At 39.9% G+C, this 22,457-nt stretch overlaps 1 protein-coding gene across 1 annotated transcript in view; it reads left to right on the top strand.

Moving 5' to 3' along the window:
* The first annotated feature begins 1,011 nt into the window (after nt 1–1,011).
* Nucleotides 1,012–22,457, top strand: part of col28a1a (collagen, type XXVIII, alpha 1a) — a 57,398-nt gene continuing 35,952 nt past the window's right edge. Inside the window, exons 1-14 of the mRNA XM_061742057.1 lie at nt 1,012–1,065; nt 3,917–4,063; nt 7,017–7,594; nt 8,741–8,800; nt 11,153–11,206; nt 11,330–11,374; nt 14,119–14,145; nt 14,363–14,407; nt 14,514–14,558; nt 18,690–18,743; nt 18,868–18,936; nt 19,055–19,123; nt 20,599–20,667; nt 22,301–22,369. Coding sequence (XP_061598041.1) covers nt 3,937–4,063; nt 7,017–7,594; nt 8,741–8,800; nt 11,153–11,206; nt 11,330–11,374; nt 14,119–14,145; nt 14,363–14,407; nt 14,514–14,558; nt 18,690–18,743; nt 18,868–18,936; nt 19,055–19,123; nt 20,599–20,667; nt 22,301–22,369 — 1,311 coding nt within the window. The 5' untranslated portion in view covers nt 1,012–1,065; nt 3,917–3,936. The remainder of the gene's footprint in view (nt 1,066–3,916; nt 4,064–7,016; nt 7,595–8,740; nt 8,801–11,152; nt 11,207–11,329; nt 11,375–14,118; nt 14,146–14,362; nt 14,408–14,513; nt 14,559–18,689; nt 18,744–18,867; nt 18,937–19,054; nt 19,124–20,598; nt 20,668–22,300; nt 22,370–22,457) is intronic.

The following is a 22,457-nucleotide window of genomic DNA, read 5'->3' as shown; positions in this document are numbered from 1 at the left end:
CCAATCACCTTCTCTGCAGAGCGGATGATACGCTGCAGCCTGCTTCATATATATATATATAGTTTTCCGGAGGTAAACTTTTCTCAAACCACATAGGTAGGAGAGAAATGCACACTGTGGTCATCAATCCAGTCCTATTTATACTGAAAAAGGGAGGTGTTTTGTACGTTATAGGAGCTGATGTTGAACCTTATCTGTTGAACCTTTTCTAGGAGGCCAACTGCAGTGAAAGAAACTTAAACATTTCACACTTTCAGCCATATATTTTCTGTTGTCTATCTCAAATCTGACATGCCAACCCAGCAAAGATCTACGACAACCAAAACCCAGAGAAAAACAGGACGGGACCCATCAATCTTAAACATCCGTTCCTGTTCACCGTCCTCACCTAAAGAAGAACTCAGCAAATCAGTCTAATCATGAAAACAGAAGGTGGATCTGCGCTGAGAGCAACCATGTATGGATGTTAAGTTGTGTATATTTCCATGTGTGTGTATATATATATATATATATATATATATATATATATATATATATATATATATATATATATATATATATATATATATATATATATACGTATGTATGTATGTATATATATGTATATATATATACATTAAGTTAAGTTAAGTTAAGTTGTGTATATTTCCATGTGTGTGTATATATATATATATATATATATATATATATATATATATATATATATATATATATATATATATTTATTATGTGTATATATAGGACTTTGTTCACACTCCTGTATATATATATATACATATATATACATACATACGTATATATATATATATATATATATATATATATATATATATATATATATATATATATATATATATATATATATATATATAGCTAGGTAACTTTTTATTGTGAAGGTGGTAACAGGAAGTTGTTTTTCACCAGGACCAGTCCCCGTTACCTTCCCAGGTTTATTCAGTGGGAGAGCTGGTTCCTCTGCTGTTCTGCTGCAGCAGCGGGTTCACTGGGACAGGTTTCTTCATCCTGCTCATTGATTCACTTTGCACCTCTTTTTTGTGCACACAGGTACGTATGTGACATTTGTTTGTGTCATGCATGTGATCTATAACCTGTAGCCTATCAATGGTCCCATTCTCACGGGATTCAAATGATCTGGGGACCTGCGCTGCGCTGATTTGTAACAATCACAGAAGAGGTTTGGGATTTTAATAATGCGCATGTCAGTGATTCAATAACGTGCAGTTGGAATCTTAAAATAAATTAATAAATGAATAATCCTCTCGTCGGCTTTTCTGCCTCTTTCCCTGTGCAATTTTGGCAATTGTATAGATATTGTGTTACAACGTCAGCAACGTCCTTTTTCTTTTCTTCTTTTTAATATTAAAATTACTTTATTACAGATAATTCTTTATCCAGTAGATTTTTTTTAAATATTAAAATTACTTTAGCAACATCTGCTTTAGAGCGTCTGATCAAATGCTTTTAACTCAATATTCAAACTGAATGTTAAATAAAACTTAAACATTGAATAAAATGCAATGTCCATTCCGCGATCAATGTCTGAAAATCAGGATAAAACCAACAAGTTATCCAGCGCTAATGCACGCAATTAAATCCAGATGTCGGGTGATTCCAGAATGACTGCAGCTCCACGGATCATTTGAAGCCAGTGCCAATAGAACAGAATAAGTTTCATTTACAAACAGGGAAAAAAATGTTGAATTTGTTGTGAAAGTAAAGTAGAAACACTACTAGATAGATAGATAGATAGATAGAACTAAGTAAAAGTAGAAATACCATAACTTAAAAAGACTTAAAGTCACCCAGAAGAAAATTACTTGAGTAAAAGTCTTAAAGTAGCTCATATTAAATTTACTTAAGTATCAAAAGTATCTTGTGAAAAAATATACTCAAGTATCACAAGTAAAAGTACAAGTATTTTATAGTATGCATGAAAAGAATCAACACAACCAAAAATGATCCTTCCCTTGTTTTTTTTATTTCACTTTCAGGTGAATGAAATGTGGCATAGAATACAACACCAAAAATAAACTGTCTTTCTTGCAAGATATAATTCTTTGATTATTTTAATTTGTAATGAGTAAAGAGGTGGCAAATGTTAAAGTAACGAAGTAAAAGTATATATTTTTTAACTTTTAAATGTAGTGACGTAAAAGTCCTGATTAAAAAAAACGCAAGTAAAGTACAAATCCTCAAAAAAAACTACTTAAAGGTAGGGTCCCTGATTTTAGAGAGCTAGCAAGATTTGAAAGTGGCACCTCCTCTAAGCCCCTCCCCCTCCCGTCAGCGCTCCGTCCAAAGCCACGCCCCCACAAACTTTGGGGAACGCGCATTTGCAGGAGTCGAGTTTTCCAGGACATTTTGGACAGCACATTTTCAACAAAACTACCCCATGTCTCATTCACCTGTAAGCAAGGCCGGTGCCCAAACGTGCATCCCAGCGTTTACACTGGGACAATCTGAGCCGAGGAGGACCCGTGGTGGGAAGCGGACACGGGGGCTGGAAGCAGAGAGACGAGACGAGAGCGCGCATGGGACGGAGGGGGGCGTGGGCGGGACTTAAAATGAAGGCATCTGATTGGTTCTTTCCCCCCTGCCTATCCTCTGGTCCTGGACCAATCCGTTTCATTCGGTGCGCAAAAAACAGATTGGTTTGAGTTTTTACAGGATTAAAGCTTTCAGAGAGGTTGGATTTTTTTCTTTCCTTTTTCTGAACACATTATTCACTGGCTGCTCTCAGGATGGAAGGACCATTTCACCCAGTATAACAATAAATGTTTTTGAATACGATCTGTAACGAAGTACTATCTACTTTGTTACTATACACCTCTGGTATTGATAGATGTGATTTTTGTGGTTATTATGCTGATATGGTTATCATATGCTACAAAATCAGTTAATCAGATGAATAAATCCAATGTCATGATGATAAACGGAGCTGACAGCACTTTTTGTTTTTGGCAAATATAGCTCATTATACAGGAGTATTGTTACTAATCCATCCCAGTCTACTACGCCCCATCGTGTTACCCAGAACTAATTTGCCAGCAGAATTAACTGTTCATTGGTAGAAAGCGGAAGGTAATAAGTTAAAGGAGCATGAGGCAGGATTGAGGCAGGATTTATGAAAAGAATTCGTATACGTTTTAAGTTTTCTCGTAATAATGTCAGATGAAGCGTTCCAAACCAAAAAGAATGAGCCCCCTACCGTATCTCTCCGTTGCCTTGAACAGGCTGTGTGCTGCAAAATGTGCTGCAATTTGGACCCGAATTTCCCGCACTGTCCTGCGGATGTGACGTCAAATGGCGCTGCATGCACGTTCTCCCCGTTCTCCCGTCCCGGCTTCGCTGTTGGCTGCAGTACCCCCGACGGCCGTCGTGGTGAAGGATGGCGCTAATGAGTCTCATTTCTTAAAAGAAGCCTCGTGCTCCTTTAAGTAATTGTAGTTATGTTGGTAGTATTAAAAGCCACATCTGTTGCAGTTGCAAGTCAAAATTTCGTGAATAAAGTCCAAATGTTGAGAAAAAAGGCGAAATTTCGACTTTATTCTCAAAATTGTATTTCAACATTAATCTCGACATTTCGACTTTTTTCTCGACATTTCCACTTTTTTCTCAAAATTGTATTTCAACATTAATCTCGACATTTCAACTTTTTTCTCGAAGTGCACAATAACATTTTTTTTTCCCCTCTCAAATATTTTTTCTCCTGCATGGCCCTAATACTCTTCTGTAACTTCATCATATTGAAATTCATTTGGTTTATTCAATTTTACAGTGATGTGTCCCCCTTGTGTTGATATGAAATAACCACAGCTTTCTACTCTCCGGTGTGTTTCACACAAGCACACTGCGTGCATTGATTAATGCTTCTCTCACTTCTTCATTTCTCCAGGTTGGACATCTGCCTTCACAATGACGATACAGTGGGTCGCAAAGGTTTTGATGCTTACTCTGGTGTTTTCAAGTCCAGCTCAATCCCAAAACAGAAGGAAAAAAGGACAGAAATATGATAACCAAATCTTCACAAATAAGACCAAATGTGAGTGTTGTGACATTCAACTTTTCTTTAACTTGTTGAAAACATTCTTTGTCATATATCAAGGATTACTTGCACAGGTGAGGGACCGGTCTAGCCTCCCAAACATTTTAAATCATGGCTATTGGAGGAACAACACTGTTATCACAACCAGGCTTAAACTTGTGTAGTTTGTCTTAATGTTAATTAGGGCCCGAGCACTGACAGTGCGAAGGCCCTATTGTATCTGTAGGAATTTTTTTTTTCTCGTTTTTTTTTTTCACGTTATTTTTATTTTTCCGACGAAAGGAGGGCCTTTTCCCCCCCCTAAATGTGCCCCAAATTTTGCACGCAAGCCAGGCCTGGCGAAAAATGTTATATTTAATGGTTTGCATTAATGGGCGTGGCCTAATGGCTCAACGGCGCCCCCTAGAAAGCTTTGTGCCTCAAGCCCCACAATATGATTTGACGTACATGCACGAAAATCGGTACACACGTGTATCATGTCGCAACTTAAAGAAAAGTCTCTTGGCGCCATGGCCGAAACTGAACAGGAAGTCGGCCATTTTGAATTAATCGTGTAATTTTGGCGCAATTTATGCCTTTTCTTCGGCCATTTCTTCGCCCGAACCGTAACGTTCACTCAGGTGTGTTATACATCAAAATGTGCGTCTCGATCCTGCGACGATGGGCATTACTTTTCTCAGTCAAAAGCGTTACCGTGGCGACGATAGATGCCAAAAAGCGCGCCCCCCCTTCATCTGATTGGTACATATTTGATAGTTCCTACTTTCTGCCATAACTTTTGAATGGTTTTACATAAAGACTCGTGGGTGGTGTCATTGGACTTAGTTTTGATTCCTTGACCTTTATTGGTGAAAATTACACGCGCGAGGCCCCGTTCATCGCTGCTTGCAGCTTTAATTATCTGTTTTAATTCGTACGTACTAGGGTAATGTGCAATGCAACACGCACTTTGTATGTCACGCAACTTGGATACTCTCAGTACCATAATATTACCACCGCTGGTATGTCATTATTGTAACATACATTTTTTGCTCAAGTCACTTTAAACTCAAGTCACTTTAGATACAATCCATAGCCTACTGCTTTTAAATGCTGCTAAATCTATTTTGCTACTATGTATGTTTTATGTTTGTTCCCTTGTTTAATTGTATTGTTTGACTGAATTGTTTTGATGTTTTCTGTGGGGATTGCGGGTGGAAACTAGGATTTCTGCTAAAATCCGGTGTATTTACACTGCTTCATGTAGTGTTCATTAATATGCGTTGTCCCGTCTTAATAAACTTTGATAAACATATTACTGTTAAAATGGAGCCTCCCATACATGAGTGGTAATCAGAGTATTTTCACTTACTGTCACCAACTACTTACTGTTTTTTTAAATGTACAATCTCCTGAGATTACTCATATTGTAAATTGGCTGTTTATGAATTAATTTAATTGAACTAAAGCTACTGACACAAATGCAAATATTGGTAGAGGTGTCAAGCATGTTGCTGACCACTCACTGGGTGGTGAAACTTGATTGTCTCAACCTTGAGATAATGCTATTTGAAAGAACCAGGGATTCAACTGGCCAGCATGGAGTTTCAGTAAAACCTGACACGTTAAGAAGGTATTCGGGACAGATAATCGCAGTAGTCTAGCTTTGATCAAGTCCCAGGGACCTGAAATGGTTGCTGTTTGTGTCTGTTTTTTTTTTTTTTTACAGATCTCCAAGGCTTGTGTGCTCGTTGTGCGTTTCCCTGTGTTTTTTGCGTTTTAGACCAGCAGATGTGACGCTTCCCCCGACCCCTCCTTCCCCTTCACACAAAAAAAAATACTTGCGCATTTTGCCACTTATAATTAATTGCGTTCATTTTCATAATGCGTTAATTAGCAGTGTAATTAATTAATCTAATTAACGCGCTAAACTGACAGCCCTAATGTATAGGTGTGTATATGAATGAATGAATGAATTTATTTCGAACATGTATATAAAAAATAAAAATAAACAGTAACATCTTCATATGCACATAGGTTCGAAAAAGGATAGTATACACTTTTTCCTAGTTCCTACCCCTTTATAACTCTTATGAATTTACATTATTGCTATTATTATATCTACACAATATCCATATATATATAGTCTATATAAATACCACGCAAACATGTCTACCACTACATAACTATCCATACAAGCATACAGAAAATACAAACACTACACAAATATTATATCAATATACAGAAAACACAAACATTATATAAATCTATACAAATATACACTACACAAACCACATAAATATCCCTACAAATATATATATGCTACACACATAAAAAACATATAACATACACTACACAATTACAACTATCCCTCTCAACATACAATACATACTACATAAATATCCACATAAATATCTAAACATATCTAGCAAGTATAACATACCATTTTTCCCTAATTTATTTGTTATCACACTCCTCGTTAACCCATTTCCTCTTCCATATACCTGTTTATGAAAAACATTTTGTATCTCTTTTTAAACAGATGTATGTTAATACTTTGTTTCATTTCCTGCTCCAAACTGTTCCACAGAGTCACTCCACAGTTCGATATGCACATGCTTTTCATTGTTGTTCGTACTTTAGGTTTTCTAAAATTTACTCCCCTTAGATTATAACCCCTTTCTCTCTCTGTGAACATTCCTCTGATATTTTTTGGTAGTAGATTATTCCTTGCTTTGAACATTATTTGTGCTGTTTTGTATTTAACCAGATCCATAAATGTCAGTGTGTGTGTGGTTTTATAAACAGTGGGTTTGTGTGTTCTCTGTATCCTGCATTGTTTATTGTCCTTATGGCTCTTTTCTGAAGTGTGCATATCGGCTATATACATGTATATATATATTACTATAATACTATATTACTCCAGCAGAGCCACTGCTTTAATTTGTCTATTTCTTTTTCTCCCCCCCAGCCCTGATCTGTCCTCTGGAGATCATGTTCGTTGTTGACAGTTCAGAAGAATCCTATCTGCTGTACGATGAACAGAAAGAGTTCATCCAGCGCTTCAGCAGCAGGCTCATGAAGCTGTCCGCTCCCGGCTGGCGTGTCCGCCTGCGCCTGGCCGCTCTGCAGTACAGCACCTCCGTTTTAGTGGAACACAACTTCCGAGACTGGCAAGACTTGGATGTCTTCCAGAGTCGCGTGGCCTCCATGACTTATATCGGCCATGGTACCTTCCTCGCCTACGCCATCTCCAACGCCACCAGGGTGTTCAGAGAACAGACGTCCTCCAGCAGCTTGAGGGTGGTACTGCTGATGACGGATGGAACTGATCACCCACGGAGCCCCAGTGCTGTGTCCGCTGCTGCAGAGGCCAAGCAGCACAACATCAGGGTGTTCACTATCAAGCTGTCCAAACTGCCCAACCCGGGTAACGTGGGAATAAAGCTGCGGTCCATTGCCACTGCGCCTCCACAGCAGCATGTTCTCAGCCTCAATGACAGCCAGCTGGATGACAGACTCTTCAGTGAACTGGTAACTGTTCTTGGTGTTATACAATCGCTAAACTCTAAATTTTTCCAGATTTATTTATTTTTTATTTTTTTATTTATTACGGATCCCCATTAGTCCTCACTGCAGTGAGTACTATTCTTCCTGGGGTCCAACATTGCACACATAAAACAATAAAATACAATCCTTACAATTAAAACAACTTAATCTAAACAAAAATGATCTGAGATGTAATGGAATTCAACCCTTAAATTGTTGAAACCAGCCAGAACCAAACAACAAAAAATATTCCATTTTACACACTCAGAATTTCAGAATAAACCAAGAATTTCAGAATAAAGCAACTAACTAAAACTGACTTCCTTGCTAAGTACTGCTTTTCTTCATTTATTTTTGAATCTAGCTTTATTGTTTATCATGGTTAAATGTGGTGGAAGCTTATTCCAATATGTTACTGCTCTATACATCGTAGCCTCTTTAGTGAGTTGGTTCTTGGTAGAGGAAGAGGAAAGTGAACACCAGAGGCGTATTGCTGGGTTTTAGATGTGATGACAAATTGATAGGTTTACCAATATTCCAGATACAAACAAAATGTTACCAGGCTACACACCGACCTTTGGTCAACTTTGACCAACTTTAGTGTCAAGATTGACAGTAACCACTAAATCTGTTAACCAGTATTGTTGTTATTGTTGTTATTCTTATTACTGGTGATCAATGGCTGAAAGTAGAGAACAAATCACATGATACATATTAAAATACCAAAGATTTGCAAAAAAAAGCCTATAAACACACCTTATAAAGTAAAACACGGACGGTGAACAATAAAGTTTATAACTAAAACAGTGACACAGATGAAAGCTGGATTAAAAGCTGAAAAATGTGATGTAAAGATTTCCAAAGATTTTCATGCTCAGTGTAAGTTAACATTTTAAATAAAAGTTTTTTCTTCTTAATCTTTACTTTTTTTTTTTTTTTTACTATTTTTCAGAACACAATGGTATTGACGGGGGTAAGTAGCATGACTCCTTTAGCTATTTTGCATGAAAGTATGTTTTAATGTAGAGGTAGGTTATCCTTTTCTACAGTTTGAACAGATTTATGGAAGCACATAAAGAACCACAGTCCAAAAAAAGTGCATAATAAACACTGTATGTATTTTATTTCTATATCTCTTTATTTCAGTGCCCCCAGCCAAAGACTTGTATGTGTGAGAGTGGGGAAAGAGGCCGTCCTGGAAGCCCAGTAAGTATGTTTTAGTGTGCTTCTTACAGTAATAGGGATTTCACCATACCCCCAAAAAAATGATAGTAGATGCCAACAGAATTGAAATTTTGAAATGACAAACAGTGCTGTGAAAAACGCATTTGTACCTTACAGATTTCTTCTGTTTTTGCCTTTTTTTGTTACAAATTTTCACATGTTTCCGATCATTAAACACATTTTAATATCAGACCTGAGTAACATTAAATGGAATTCATAATGGAGAAAACAAGCTATCTAAACCGTTGTGACGAATGAAACATCTCAACTGGATTAAAGTTACTATTAAAGGGGCGGCAGTAGCTCAGGTGGTAGAGCGGGTCGTCCAATGATCGGAAGGTCCGCGGTTCGAATCCCGCTCAGTCCCAGTTTGCTGTCGTTGTGTCCTTGGGCAAGACACCTTACCCACTTTGCCCCGTGTGAATGTGTATGAATGTTGGTGGTGGTAAGAGGCGCCGTTTGGCGCGATATGGCAGCCAAGCTTCCGTGAGTCTGCAGTTTTACTGAATCACTCCAAAACCTTATAAGTGGTTGCAGAGCCGTCCCCGACCGAATTGGGGCCCTAAGCGAAATGTAATTTGGAGACCCCACACCAATCTCTCCGTTTTCTCTATTTGTGGATAACTGCTCTCACTGGGGTTTGCTTGAGTCCTAAAGGCTTACAAATGGTTTTGTAATCCATTCCAGACTGGTAAATGTCAATAACTTTTTTTCTCATCTATTATGGCTCTCTTTAATTCAATAATGTGTTGTTTTTGACATCTTTTAGCATACTTTTGTTATCAGACATGTTCTGCTTAAGCTATTTCTTTATTCTACAGATCTGGCAATAATCAGACCTTGGTGTGGGTAGTGACACTGAACTCAACTTTCCAATTTAGTTAATCGTAGTTACCTTGTGTCCGTGGTGGTTCTGCTTTTGGATTGGGTGGTTCTGATTGTATTTGGGGAAGTTCTGGTTGGGTTCAGTGTGGTTCTGGTTCTGTCTGAGGTGGTTCTGGTTGTGTTCTGGGTGATGGGCAATGGGTAATGTTGGTTCAGGGTTACGGTATTACAGTAATAAGTAGGGATGCCCCGATACCATTTTTTTCACACCGAGTACGAGTATTTTAATTTGTGTACTTGCCGATACCGAGTACCGATACAATACTTCTACCACAAAAATAACTATGAGTAGAATAACTATTTTAAACAAAAAATAATCTTTCTGTGTAAATGAAAAGACTAGAATATCCCCCGTTGCTAAGTCGTATCTCAGGTCCGTCCTGGTTACTGGAGAAGTCAACACTGTGTCCATTGCATAAGGACCTTATGGGACGGTAGTGATTGTTCCAGGTATTATTTAAAAACCCGAATATGACTGGGTTACTCCTTTTAAAACTTGAATATTCGGTCATGTATAGCCTAACGGAATATCCTGATCAAACGGAACATAAATTTGTTTTCTGCGCATGCTCTTTTCGCAAGGAATCTTGGTCTTTTGAGTCCAGGAAGTTCTTATAAACATGGTGAAACGCAAGACCAGGACGAGACTAATCACTTCATAAATGTAATGAAGGATATGAACATTTTGGCATTTGTAGACGGTAGAAACTACAGAGATAGCGAGATTTACAAGAAGGTGAGCGAAAATTTGCGCAAAGCAGCATTTGTTTTGAATTTGGATACAGGAAGAAGAAGCGGAAATGACGGGAAATGCGCCATGATGTTCTCCGTTCGTCCCTGGTTTGATCCAGATATCCCAAATGATTAATTACCATGTATACAGGGATAACCCTGTTTGCTCACGCATGGAAACAGATTATTCCCAATGTTTCAGTAACCGGAATATTAGCAATAACCCGAATTTTGACTGCATGTAAACGTAGTCAATGTTCAAGCGTCTATTAGAAAGAGGTCGGGTTGTGATGATCCTGACCACAGCATTATGTTGGACAGAGGTGGCTGAAAGGTCAAACTGTAAATGCCAAAAGTTCATTCAGTTCAATTCAATATTACTTAGCAGAAATGATATAGTTCAATATATATATTTTATGGTTAAGTTAAATTTTATGGTTGTAAACATTTGTTTATTATTATTTGTTGTCTCCCTTAAAGATTGATAATATGTCAGGTGATCATTGTTATCAACTGCTTAAATATTAACTATATTAAGATTGTGTGATGATTGATTTACTTAAAAAGATTTTTAAAAAACCACTGGAGTAAAATTAGAAGATCAATTTAATACAGTAAATGGAGATGCATTTTCTCATGCCCATTTCTCAGCTGTCTGTGCCTGTTACAACTAAATATGAATTCAAAAGTTTGTTCTGTTGCTTCACTTTCTTTAAGGGGAAACCAGGCACACCAGGAGTGGATGGAGCTTCAGGTCTAAAGGGAACTCGTGTAAGGGTCTATTTTTTTTTTGTTTTTTTTATAAACTAAAGTGCTAGTAAAAAAGAAAAAAAAAGTGAGTATACATGAAGTATTGTTTTATAAGCAGTTTTGTCCTTGCTTGATCACTTTTAGGGGGAACGTGGCACTCATGGGCGACCAGGAATGGAGGGCCTTCAGGTAATCATCCAATATCTGTCAATACAAATACACACACACACACACACACACACACACACACACACACACACACACACACACACACACACACACACACACACACACACACACACACACACACACACACACACACACACACACACACACACACACACACACACACACACACACACTAGCACAAGAACAGGCCTTGAGCACAAGAGCAAGAGGTCAGAGTCTACCACACTAGACACGACCTCAGCTGCACAGAACCCTGAAGCTCCCAGGCCTCTGGTAGAGGTTTGAAGACAGCAAGTGCCCACAGGGGAATGGGTGAAGAAGTAAATATTAGTGCTGTCAGGCGATTAAAACAATTAATCTAATTAATTACAGGATTTATAATTAGTTAATCTAATTAATCGCATTTTAATCTCATATCTGCTAAAGGTCCCCAAATAAATCATTAGAATTCTAGGACATTGCAAAATTGCAGTGCATGACTAATCCATTCAATACACTAAGAAGAGAAGATTTGAAATCCACATTTTTATTGGTGAAGTGTGTTTCATAAATGAAATTCAAAAGAAAAAGCTCAAGCGCATCAGAAAACCAATTAGGCCAGGTGCATTATTCAAAAATGCAATACAGATACAGTTAAATAAATAAAATTCAGAAATAAAATATGGCTGAGTCTCAAATAGGCACTTAAGCAGACTCTCAATTCAAAATTAAAACTAAAGCTGACTCAATACAGCGATTCGAGTACTAGTAGCTGTAACGTTTACAGCGGAACTTGTCCGGACATGTTTAGCGTTTAAATGATAATTCAGGCTGGAGCAGCTCCGGTGATGGGAACTTTCTTTTTTAACAAAATGTACAAATCACAGCGTTTTTGTTGATAGTCCCGTCTTCTTTCTTTTTATACATAAACTTGCCGTTCAAAGGCCCTAGCAAAGATTTGCTGAGTTGCTCCCCTGAATCGCGTCCACATCTGTCACTCTGCTTTGTTTGTTTGACTAGCAGCAGGTGGGAAGTGACCTGCCACTGCCAAGTGGCCTATTTAAAAAATTTCAAATACTCACGCATTTTGCCACTCATAATTGCGTTAATTTTCATAACGCGTTAATTAGCAGTGTAATTAATTAATCTAGTTAACGCGCTAAACTGACAGCCCTAGTAAATATAAACACATTTTTATATGTAAATAAATAATATAGTATTTATTTATAAGGTAATAGAAAAAGTTGAGCTGTGGATCAGGTTGGATCAATTAAATTCCTTTTTTTTTTTAAATAAAGCATCTATTACAACAGAAGTTGTCTCTAGGATCTTTCCAGAGACCAGAACATGACCCCCGAGCAATTATTACATAAACATAGCATAAACAATGGCAAGAAAAACTCCCCTTTAGGAGGAAGAAACCTGGACCAGGACCTTGGTTAATGACAATGAGGGGCAAGACAAAGCTCTGAAGGTCTGTAGATTTGTTTTAGGAATCCTCTTGACGATTCGGACGCGTACTGCCGACTGCAGAACAACAGATGAGTCTCTCATAATCCGAGAATTACAGGTGCGTGCAGGATTTGTCCCGGTATCCAATGTAACAGAGAATCTCCACCAGAGACATGTAATCCGTTATTCCAAAATCCTTAAATCAAAAACCAGTCCAAGTCCAAGACCAGAAGAAATGCAATAATCCAATCTGGTTAATATCGAGAGGGAAAAGGCTGAATCGCAGTCGGGCACAGAAGGGGGTCATACACAGAGTTCAAAGAGAAACACAGGAATTACATGCCTGTATACAAACAGGTGGAAACGCTGACGACCTTGGAATGAGGAGACGTTGACCTGCAGCGTGAGTACAGAGGACTAATAATCAGGGAGCGCTAACAGGAATGCGTTTAAGGCGTATGGCCCTTTCCCACTAGGGGTCTAACGTGCCGAATAGATACTTTTTCTGTAACTACTCTGCTGAGGTTCTAAGCGGCTGAGTCGGGCTGTGTCTGACGTCATCACACTACCGGCCACCGATTGGTCGGGGGGTTGGAGTCAGACGTCTGAGTCAGGATGTGACATCAGTTGAAGAACGACTCTGATGGCAGCTTCTTCTTTCCATTTGACAAGCAATGGCAGCGCAAAAGTGTGTTTCATGATCCAACTCTGAGGTGCAGATGTTCATAAACCTGGTGGCTGAGGAGAGAATTAAAAAGGGATGTAGACGGGCGATAAGGAACGACCAGATCTACCAGAAGGGGTCATGTTGTGGGTGTCTGGAAAGCGTCCAGAAACAATTAGTTTTGTAATAGACGCTATATAAATACCATTGAATTGAACATGACAATGAGACATGTCTTCAATTTTGTTTTTTTTAGCTGTAATTATTTAAGAGATCAATTACCTTTTGTTATTCAGAAAGTAATTGATTATGTTATGCAATTTATGAATTATATCTATTATATTACATTAAATATATTAATTATATCTATCAATCTATGAATCGTTTTCACCAGAATTTTGAATGAATAGTTTTTTTGGAAATGTTGTGAAGCAGCATAATTCTGAATGCCTAAACCACATTCACAGTTTTGTGTTTTATACCTTGCCTCAACCACCATCCACTGTAATACTGTAATATCCTGAAATCCCATCTTGTGATTTCCTTATTATTTTTCAAAATTGTATGGATGAATTAATTTCATTACAGTTATGGTTACAAATATGAACAACTGATGGAAAACAATTGTTTAAAATCTTTCCTTCTGTAGGGACAACCTGGGAACAATGGGAAAAAGGTATGTGTTAAAATGTACTTTCACATGGTCAATTAATCATATTATTATCTTTATTTATCTTTTCACCTCTAAAGAAATCTTTATTGCTTAACCCTGAAACAGTAGTATCCTATAGTAAAGAAAATCCAATCTCCTCCATGGAAAAACTGTGATTAGACAGAGGCTTAGTCTGAGCTCCACTGACTGACACTATATTTTTTATGGCTGGATTTTTGAGGGTGAAAAGGGAGAATGTGGCGTTGCTGGTATAAAAGGGGAACAAGTAAGTTTCATGTGTTTTTTGTTTGTTTTTTTCTTGTATTTATTTACTTGCTATGATTATGGCTTGGTGGAGTGCATATACTATAATATTTTGTTGTTTTTCATAGGGTGCAGATGGACTTCCTGGTCCTAATGGCTTAAAAGGAGAGCAGGTAAGTGAATTATGTAATCTTTAACACATTTGACACATATATTATTTAGTTGAGAGTTACCTCGTCTTTTGTCATTGCAAACATTTTACCTAAACGCAGCAAGTAAAACCTGGCTGCAACAGACCAATGTGCTTTGTACCCTGACTCGGCCTTTGGTTGAATGCAGCAGTAATTACTCATGAAAATGTGCCTTTTTTTCCAATCTGACTTGTCAAAATGTCTTGACAGAGGACACATAACCATTTTCAGTGTTTCACAAAAACAAGGCAACAGAGCCTAAAGTATGTCTTGTCATTGTTTTTTTTTATTTTTTATTTAAAGTAAATAGAATTGATCAACATTAAACGATAGTAATCAAAAATAGACGTAGGTTTTTATTCAAATATTATAAAACAACTAAAATTATAAGAAGAAGAATGCAAAAGGGTGATTTTATTTTTATTTTTTTCTCCTCAGTTAATCAGTGCATATTGAAAACTACACACTCTTAGTCCATCTCCTACTCCTGCACTTGTGGAATGTGAGCTGTGGATTAAGTTGTATCCCTCTCTCTTTCTAAAGCAGGGAATCCAAGCTTTCAATGTTTGGTTGTAGTGTTTGAGCAGATGTTGTTCCAAAGGATTAGGATTTGGGCACATATTATCCTATCCCCTTCTTTTTAAATGCTAGTTGCTCCTTTCAATATGGGTACTACAACAGAAGCCAAATCAGAGGGCCACCAGGTTTTGTGTGAAACTAGTGAGTGCCCATTTCCCATGAAGTCTATTTATATATTTATACTGTTGAAGGTTTATCCATGTATATTCTGTTGCATATGGTCACCATCAAGCAGACCCCTTGGAATTGGTATTCTGCATTCATTTGCCATAAAGTGTGATATGATCTTCATCTGTGTTACAATAATTTTGATATTTACATAAACGTTGCACTTGATAATAAACAATACAACTGTAATACAAGTTCTTGATTGTGCCTAATAGCCACACCAACAATCATAATTAATCGCGTAATTAATGAAGACACCAATTGAACATTGAAAGTCCTGTAAGAAAAGTAAGTGAATCCTCTGAATTTATGGCTGGATTAACCTCCTTTGGAAGCAAAGACTTGAAGGAAACACTTTTGGTAGCTCTGGCTCAGACCTGTACAATGTTCATGTCTTTCCAAAACTGCTTCAACTCAGACACTTTTTTAAAGTTGTCTATTGTGACTTGACTTGACTTACTTGACTTAAGCCCTTTGCTCCAATAGGGTGCATAGGCCGTTGACAAATGTCCTCCATTGCACTCGGCTTGTAGTTGTTCTTTGGAGATCTCCCCAGTTTAGCGCGCTCTCCATTTCTGCCTCGGTGATTCTTCTCCAGCTTTTCCTGGGGTAAACACCTTTCCTCTTTCCTTGGGCGTTCCACTTTATGGCTTGTCTGGTGGTGTTTGTCGCCGGTTTTCTGAGGGTGTGGCCGATCCAATTCCACTTTCTCTTCCGGATTTGTAAGTCAATGGGATCCTGGCTTGTTCTTTTCCACAGATCCACATTGCTTACTGTCCCTCCACCAGATGTGGAGGATTCTCCTGAGGCAGGTGTTGTTTGTTGTGAGTTGTTATTGTCCTCCAGGTCTCGGCTCCATACGGCAGCATCTGTTTCACACTGGAGTTGAAGATGCACATTTTGGTGTTTAAGAAGATGTTATATGAGCCACAGATCTTCCTGAGCATGTTGAACACCCCTCTAGCCTTGTTGGTTCTGCTTTTGATGTCAGCACCTGTCCCTCCGGTGTTGTCCACAACACTGCCTAGGTAAGGTGAAAGATTGTACCTCCTCTAGAGCAGGGTTGTTCATAAGGATAGGGTTGGCGGTTTTGGCATGGATCTTGATTACCTGTGTTTTTGCTATATTGGGGTTGAGACCAAGTTTTATTGCAGTTTGTGAGAGTCTGTCCGTTTTCTCTTGCATCTGTGTGTGTGTGTGTGAAAGGAGAGCTATGTCATCCGCAAAATCAAGATCATCCAGCTGATCCCACATTGTCCACTGGATTCCATTTCTCCTGCCTGCAGTTGTTTCCCTCATGATCCAGTCGATTGCCAGGAGGAACAGGAATGGTGAAAGCAGGCGTCCCTGCTTGATGCCCATCTTGACCTCGAAGCTCTGAGAAGCTGGCCTGCATGCATAACTTTGCATGAGGTTCCCTCACATGAGTTCTTGATTAGGTTTATGATCTTGGTGGGGATACCATAGTGGTCCAATAGCTGCCATAGTGTTGCCCTGTCTATTGTGACTCTTGAGGTTAATCCACAGGATCTCCATGGGATTATGATTTGGGTTCTTATTAGGAAAAGGTGAAGTTTCCGGTTCCCAAACAATTTGTGGTAGATTTATTTACCTGCTTAGGATCATCTCTGCTTCTTCTACTAAGCATCAACTGGTGGATAACCTGAATTATTTTGGAAGCAATTGTGGTAAACTTGGGTTGAGGTTAGGCCATGTCTTTACAGAAACAATTTCATGGGCAGTTGAAGAGTTTCCCCCTTTTCTGCAGCGTAGAGGCATGCCCTTTAAAACCTTTCCACAGCATCTGGGTTTCTTTACTACTTTGAACTAATGGATGGATTAAAACATTTTTTAAGTAGATAGCCAGGGAAAAAAAATTCTCATCGAAATATGCAGCTCGACTCGGGGGCTCCTCCCAAGTGACTGAGCTTCTCCCCCTATCTCTAAGGGTGCTTTCAGACCTGTGGCCCGTTTGTTTTGTTCCGATTCAGGGGCTAAATCGATACAGTTGTTTCGTTTTTTGTTTGTGGCGTTTGTGTTCACAAGGCAACCGTCTGTAGCGGTTCAAAGCTGGTAACAAATGCCATGCACGAACCAACTGTTCTGTCATTAGTCAGAAATGAACGTGGAAGGAGTTTCCTCTTCCGTACCCCGGGAAAAACAACAACTATGGAGCATTGGAAGCGGGTGTGACTAGTTTGTTTCTGTGGTTAATTGGTTTCTGTGTGGATGATGTTCTCACTGCAAACGAACCGCTCCAGGTCTGGAATGGAAGCGAGCCGAGACCACCTCTCCTAGGCGATCTCGGCTCGCTTGTTTTGTCCCGCATCCGAGCGCGATTGCTGTGTTCACAAATACCAAACGAACCGATCTTTAGGGGGAAATGCTCCCTGTTTTGGAACAACTGCTCCAAACGGGACAGGTGTGAAAGCACCCTAAGGGAGCGTTCAGCCACCCTATGGAGGAAACTCAGGTCGGCTGCTTGTATCCACAATCTTGTCCTTTCAGTAATTACCCAAGGTCAAGGTCACCAGTCATGGCAAAAAGTTTCCTGATCATGGTGCGGTGCTGGACAGTGTCATAGGCAGCCGTAAGGCTATGAAAGTTGCTCCCGTGATGAATTTGCACTCAAAACCGTCCTCAATGTGTTGGGTGAGCTGCCCAGCACAGGAGCGGCCGGGGGTGGAAGCCAGCTTGATTTTTAGTAAGCTTGGAGTCTATAAGTGGCATGAGGCGTTGGAGTAATAGTCTCTCGTAGAGCTTGTAGGCGATGCAGAGGAGGGAAATAGGTCTGTAGCTCTTTGGGGATGATGGGTCCTTTCCAGGTTTGGGAATTGCGACAGTCTTGGCCTCTTCTCCAAACAACTGGGGTTGTTTTCTGTGCCATGCATGAGTTCAGCATTGCTAAGAGCCAGGGGCCTCATTTATAAAAGAGTGCGTAGGGCTCATACTAAAAGTGCACGTAAACCCAAAAGCCGAAAATGGCGGGCGCAAAAAAAAATCTGGATTTATAAAACTGTGTGCACGCACACTTGCACGCAATGTACGCTTTATAAATCACAGTCCAGCTGGAAGGTTGCGCAGGTGAATTCGCTTCATATCCCGCCCTCTACACGCCCACATTATACCATAAATAGGTACATGTGTACCAATAAAAGGATGTACAGTAATGATGGTGAATATTCACTGCGGTATCGTCCTGGTAATGACTGGTGGAAAGCACACTTCATATGTCAACAGACCAAGCTTGCAAAGGAGCGAAAAGGAGAATTAACTTTCCAAAATAAATGAAAATCAAGTTCTCTATATATTATTTGTTAAATCTTGTTCACCTTTTTCCATTTCCCTGTTTTGCTTTTTTGTCAGGGAGCCAGAGGGGCACCAGGAGACAATGGTCCAGAGGGGACATCTGGACCTAAAGTATTAACACTATGAATTGACTGTGTTATACATTGAGTGTCAGAGTTTATGTTCACAACTATGGGTTTATGTTCACAGGTTAAGGGGTTTGTCAGATTATAAGTGTATGTCATTTTTCTTAAAGGGTGAGCATGGACAAAGAGGTGTGGCTGGACCTCCAGGAAATAATGGTGTTGGATTATCTGGTCCCAAGGTACATCTATCTTTTATTTATTTATTATTTAATTCAATTAAGGCTGTTCTACTTGGCCTAGCTAGTGCATGACTCCTGCTCTATTCAATTTATCTGTTATAAATAACTTTCTTCTTAGGGTGATAAGGGGAACCAAGGAAGACGAGGTCATCCTGGACCAATGGGTACCGGTGAGCCAGGGATGCCAGTGAGTTAATGTTATTGAAGAGGAAATTTAATGAAAACCTCAGTTCTTCTTGAGAGCATATATAGACTGAAATGACTGCCCACTCAAAGATTCTGATGTAACAAAACCCCCTGACTTAATTTAGGGCCACCTGGCTCTGAAAATATGTAAATAGTTACGGCCACATCAAAGAGCTGAGTTAAAGCAAAACAATTTCATTTCCCTATCTTAATCTCTTAATAATGCACATATTTTGGATTGCTAAACCTCTAAAATAATTTTAATTTCATTGTTAAAATCTCCCCTCCTTGAACCGCCACCTTACTGTGGTGGAGGGGTTTGTGTTGCCCAAGTGATCCTAGGAGCTATGTTGTCTGGGACATTACGCCCCTGGTAGGGTCTCCCATGGCAAACAGGTCCTAGGTGACGGGCCAGACTAAGAGCGGTTCACAAAGCCAATCATGAGGAGGAAGAAATCGATGGACCGTCACGTCGCCCGGATTGGTGTCACCGGGGCCCCTCCCCGGAGCCAGGCCTGGGGTTGGGGCTCGAAGGTAAGCACCTGGTGGCCGGGTCTTGCCCATGCCCCGGCCGGGGCTCAGCCCGAAATGACGACGTGGGCACGCCTTCCCGTAGGCCCACCACCCGCAGGAAGGTCCCTGATAGGCTGGTGCAATGTGGACTGGGTAGCAGTCGTGGCGGGGGGCCTTGACGACCCAATCCCTGGACCAAAATCCTCTCAGTGGGGACATGGAATGTCACCTCGCTGGGGGGGAAGGAGCTGGAGCTTGTGCGGGAGGTTGAGAGATACCGGCTAGAGATAGTCGGGCTCACCTCCACACATAGCTTGGGCTCTGGAACCCAGCTCCTCGAAAGGGGCTGGACCCTCCACTACTCTGGAGTTGCCCAGGGTGAGAGGCGGCGGGCTGGTGTGGGCTTGTTTTTAGCCCCCCAGCTCAGCCGCCATGTGTTGGAGTTCACCCCGGTGAATGAGAGGGGCGCTTCCCTGCGCCTTCGGGTCGGGAAACGGTCTCTCACTGTTGTTTGTGAACGAACGGCAGTGCGGAGTACCCGGCCTTCTTGGAGACATACATTTTGATGTTTTTCCTTCCATATCAGAGCGGTGTCATGAAATTCCAAATTGCATAGGCTAAGTTTTCTTTTTTTTCAGGGCGGTATCTTGCTATACACCCCTTGCGAGGTCTTTTGTACGTTTGGCCTTTTGCAAAATGGCCCTTTGGGAGATTTTATCTCTATTGCAGTACGTGCTGACACTGGCATGCAAATACCGTAATTAAAAAGTAGTCCAAAACAGCCAATTACACCCAAGACTCCAGACGGTAATATTCATTTTATGGAAATTTACAATAGTGCCTAATTGCAATTCCAATTCAACAAAAAATCCCATATTTGTTTAGCAGAGGTGCTTCTTCAATAATCCAGCTCCAAAAATGTTTTCATAATGTTTTTAAAATGTTTTGTTTGTATGTCTTTAGGGTCCACCAGGAACTCCGGGGATACAAGGACCTTTAGGGTTTCCAGGTGTGGGTGACCCAGGGCCTAAGGTAAGTTCCAGAGCCATAGCTCACAGTTAAAGAGAACCCAAACACGGACTCAAAAGCAAGATGAATACATATAGCTTTACCAAATACTGTATAGTTTTGGTCCACATTCCAGTCTTCCCACAGTGCAAAGTCAATCAATCAATCAATCAATCAATCAATCAATCAATCAATCAATCAATCAATCAATCAATCAATCAATCAATCAATCAATCAATCAAACTTTATTTATAAAACACTTTTCATACATTATATGTAGCACCAAGTGCTTTACGTGTTTAAAGATTGTACAATTTCAAGTTAAAACAGGGCCCAACCCCCCCACCCCTTACACAAACCCCACTCCCACACATACACACAACATTAATATAATAATAATAAAAAAAATAAAAAAAGGAGTAGCACAGAGGGACCAGAGAGGAAACGCCACCTTATGGAGCCATCTGCATCAGATCAGCCCTGCTGCACCAGGGCATGGTGGACACCCACCATGCCCTGGAGGATGGCAATGCCCAGGAGAAGCATAATGTCATGCTAGCCAATCGGAATCCTGGAAAAAACGTCAACAAATGACACGTGTAACTTCCAGTTACTTCCAAGATGGAACGAGACTCTTTCGTTTGGAGTGACTTTTAAGTGCGACTTTAGAATATAAAACAGGTAAAATACAAGAAAATATTGACGGTGGCCAAACAAATTGTAAACACAGGACGCATACATGACGCTGGTGACGTTTCTGTCACATAATGTGACGTTCTGAAGCCTAAATATCCGTTTCCCTCTGTTTACAAGCAAACGTGAAAACAGAGGTTTTGCAAATCTCCACTTTGGCCGGAGTTTTCAGAAATGATTGTTTTTGGTGACTTCGAGCTTCGTTTTTGTGTAAACGAACGGTCAAAACGCCTGAAAACACCACCGTTTTTGCTACGTGTAAACAGGGCCTTAAACTAATAAACACAGTTGTGACGGGATCAGCCGTCGGTCTCACAACGCAAAACTATGCCAGTTAAATGTGTTAACTATGTTTCTTTGAGGGGAATGCATGGGCACAGCAGCTAGGCCTCCTTCAGCTCCAGGTCGGTCCAAAGGTTTTCACGTCGTGGCATGCAAGGGTCCCTTGTTCAGCTCCTCTGGGGCTCGGAACATGTGTGGGTCACTCGTTGCAGCGCTCCAGACTATGGTTGCCACTCCATGGCAACCAGACACTTCTTCAGTCACGATAATGGAGAAGGCCAGCCCATAGCTAGTACCTCTTCATGCTAAAATATGAGCTGTGGCGTTCTTCATAGCTTACAGAGAACTCCATGGGAAACTCCATTTCGCTGTATGTCTTTAATTCTGTTATTAATCTTTTACTTTTCAATGATTTTTTTATATATGCTTTTATGTAAAGCACTTTGAATCGTCTTGTACATGAAAGGTGCTATAGAAATAAACTTGCCTTGGCTAATACATAAACCTATGACATCTGGCATACCTTTTCATTCTACATAACAGACATATTTCATTGGTCTATTAAGAAAAAAATAAATACAAAATAGAAGAAAAAAAACACTGCAGTTACTGTAATCTGAAAAAGTTACTGAAATCATTGTGGTATGGTATTTCTTTCAGCCTTCCTGTATGCTTGTTACAGGGTGACAGGGGATATGAGGGCCCCAAGGGAAGTCGTGGACCTCCAGGGCTTGGGTACAAAGGTGATAAGGTATGGTTAGTTGTGGCTGGAATTGTGAAAAAAAAAAAAAAAAATACAGCTGTTATACTGTAACGGTTGATCTGCCTTTCTTCTGACC

Source organism: Cololabis saira, chromosome 15 (assembly GCF_033807715.1).
Source record: "Cololabis saira isolate AMF1-May2022 chromosome 15, fColSai1.1, whole genome shotgun sequence".
In the NCBI taxonomy this organism is placed as follows: Eukaryota; Metazoa; Chordata; class Actinopteri; order Beloniformes; family Belonidae; genus Cololabis; species Cololabis saira.
The sequence above is the reverse complement of the archived record's forward strand: the minus strand, read 5'-3'. Positions and strand labels throughout refer to the sequence as shown.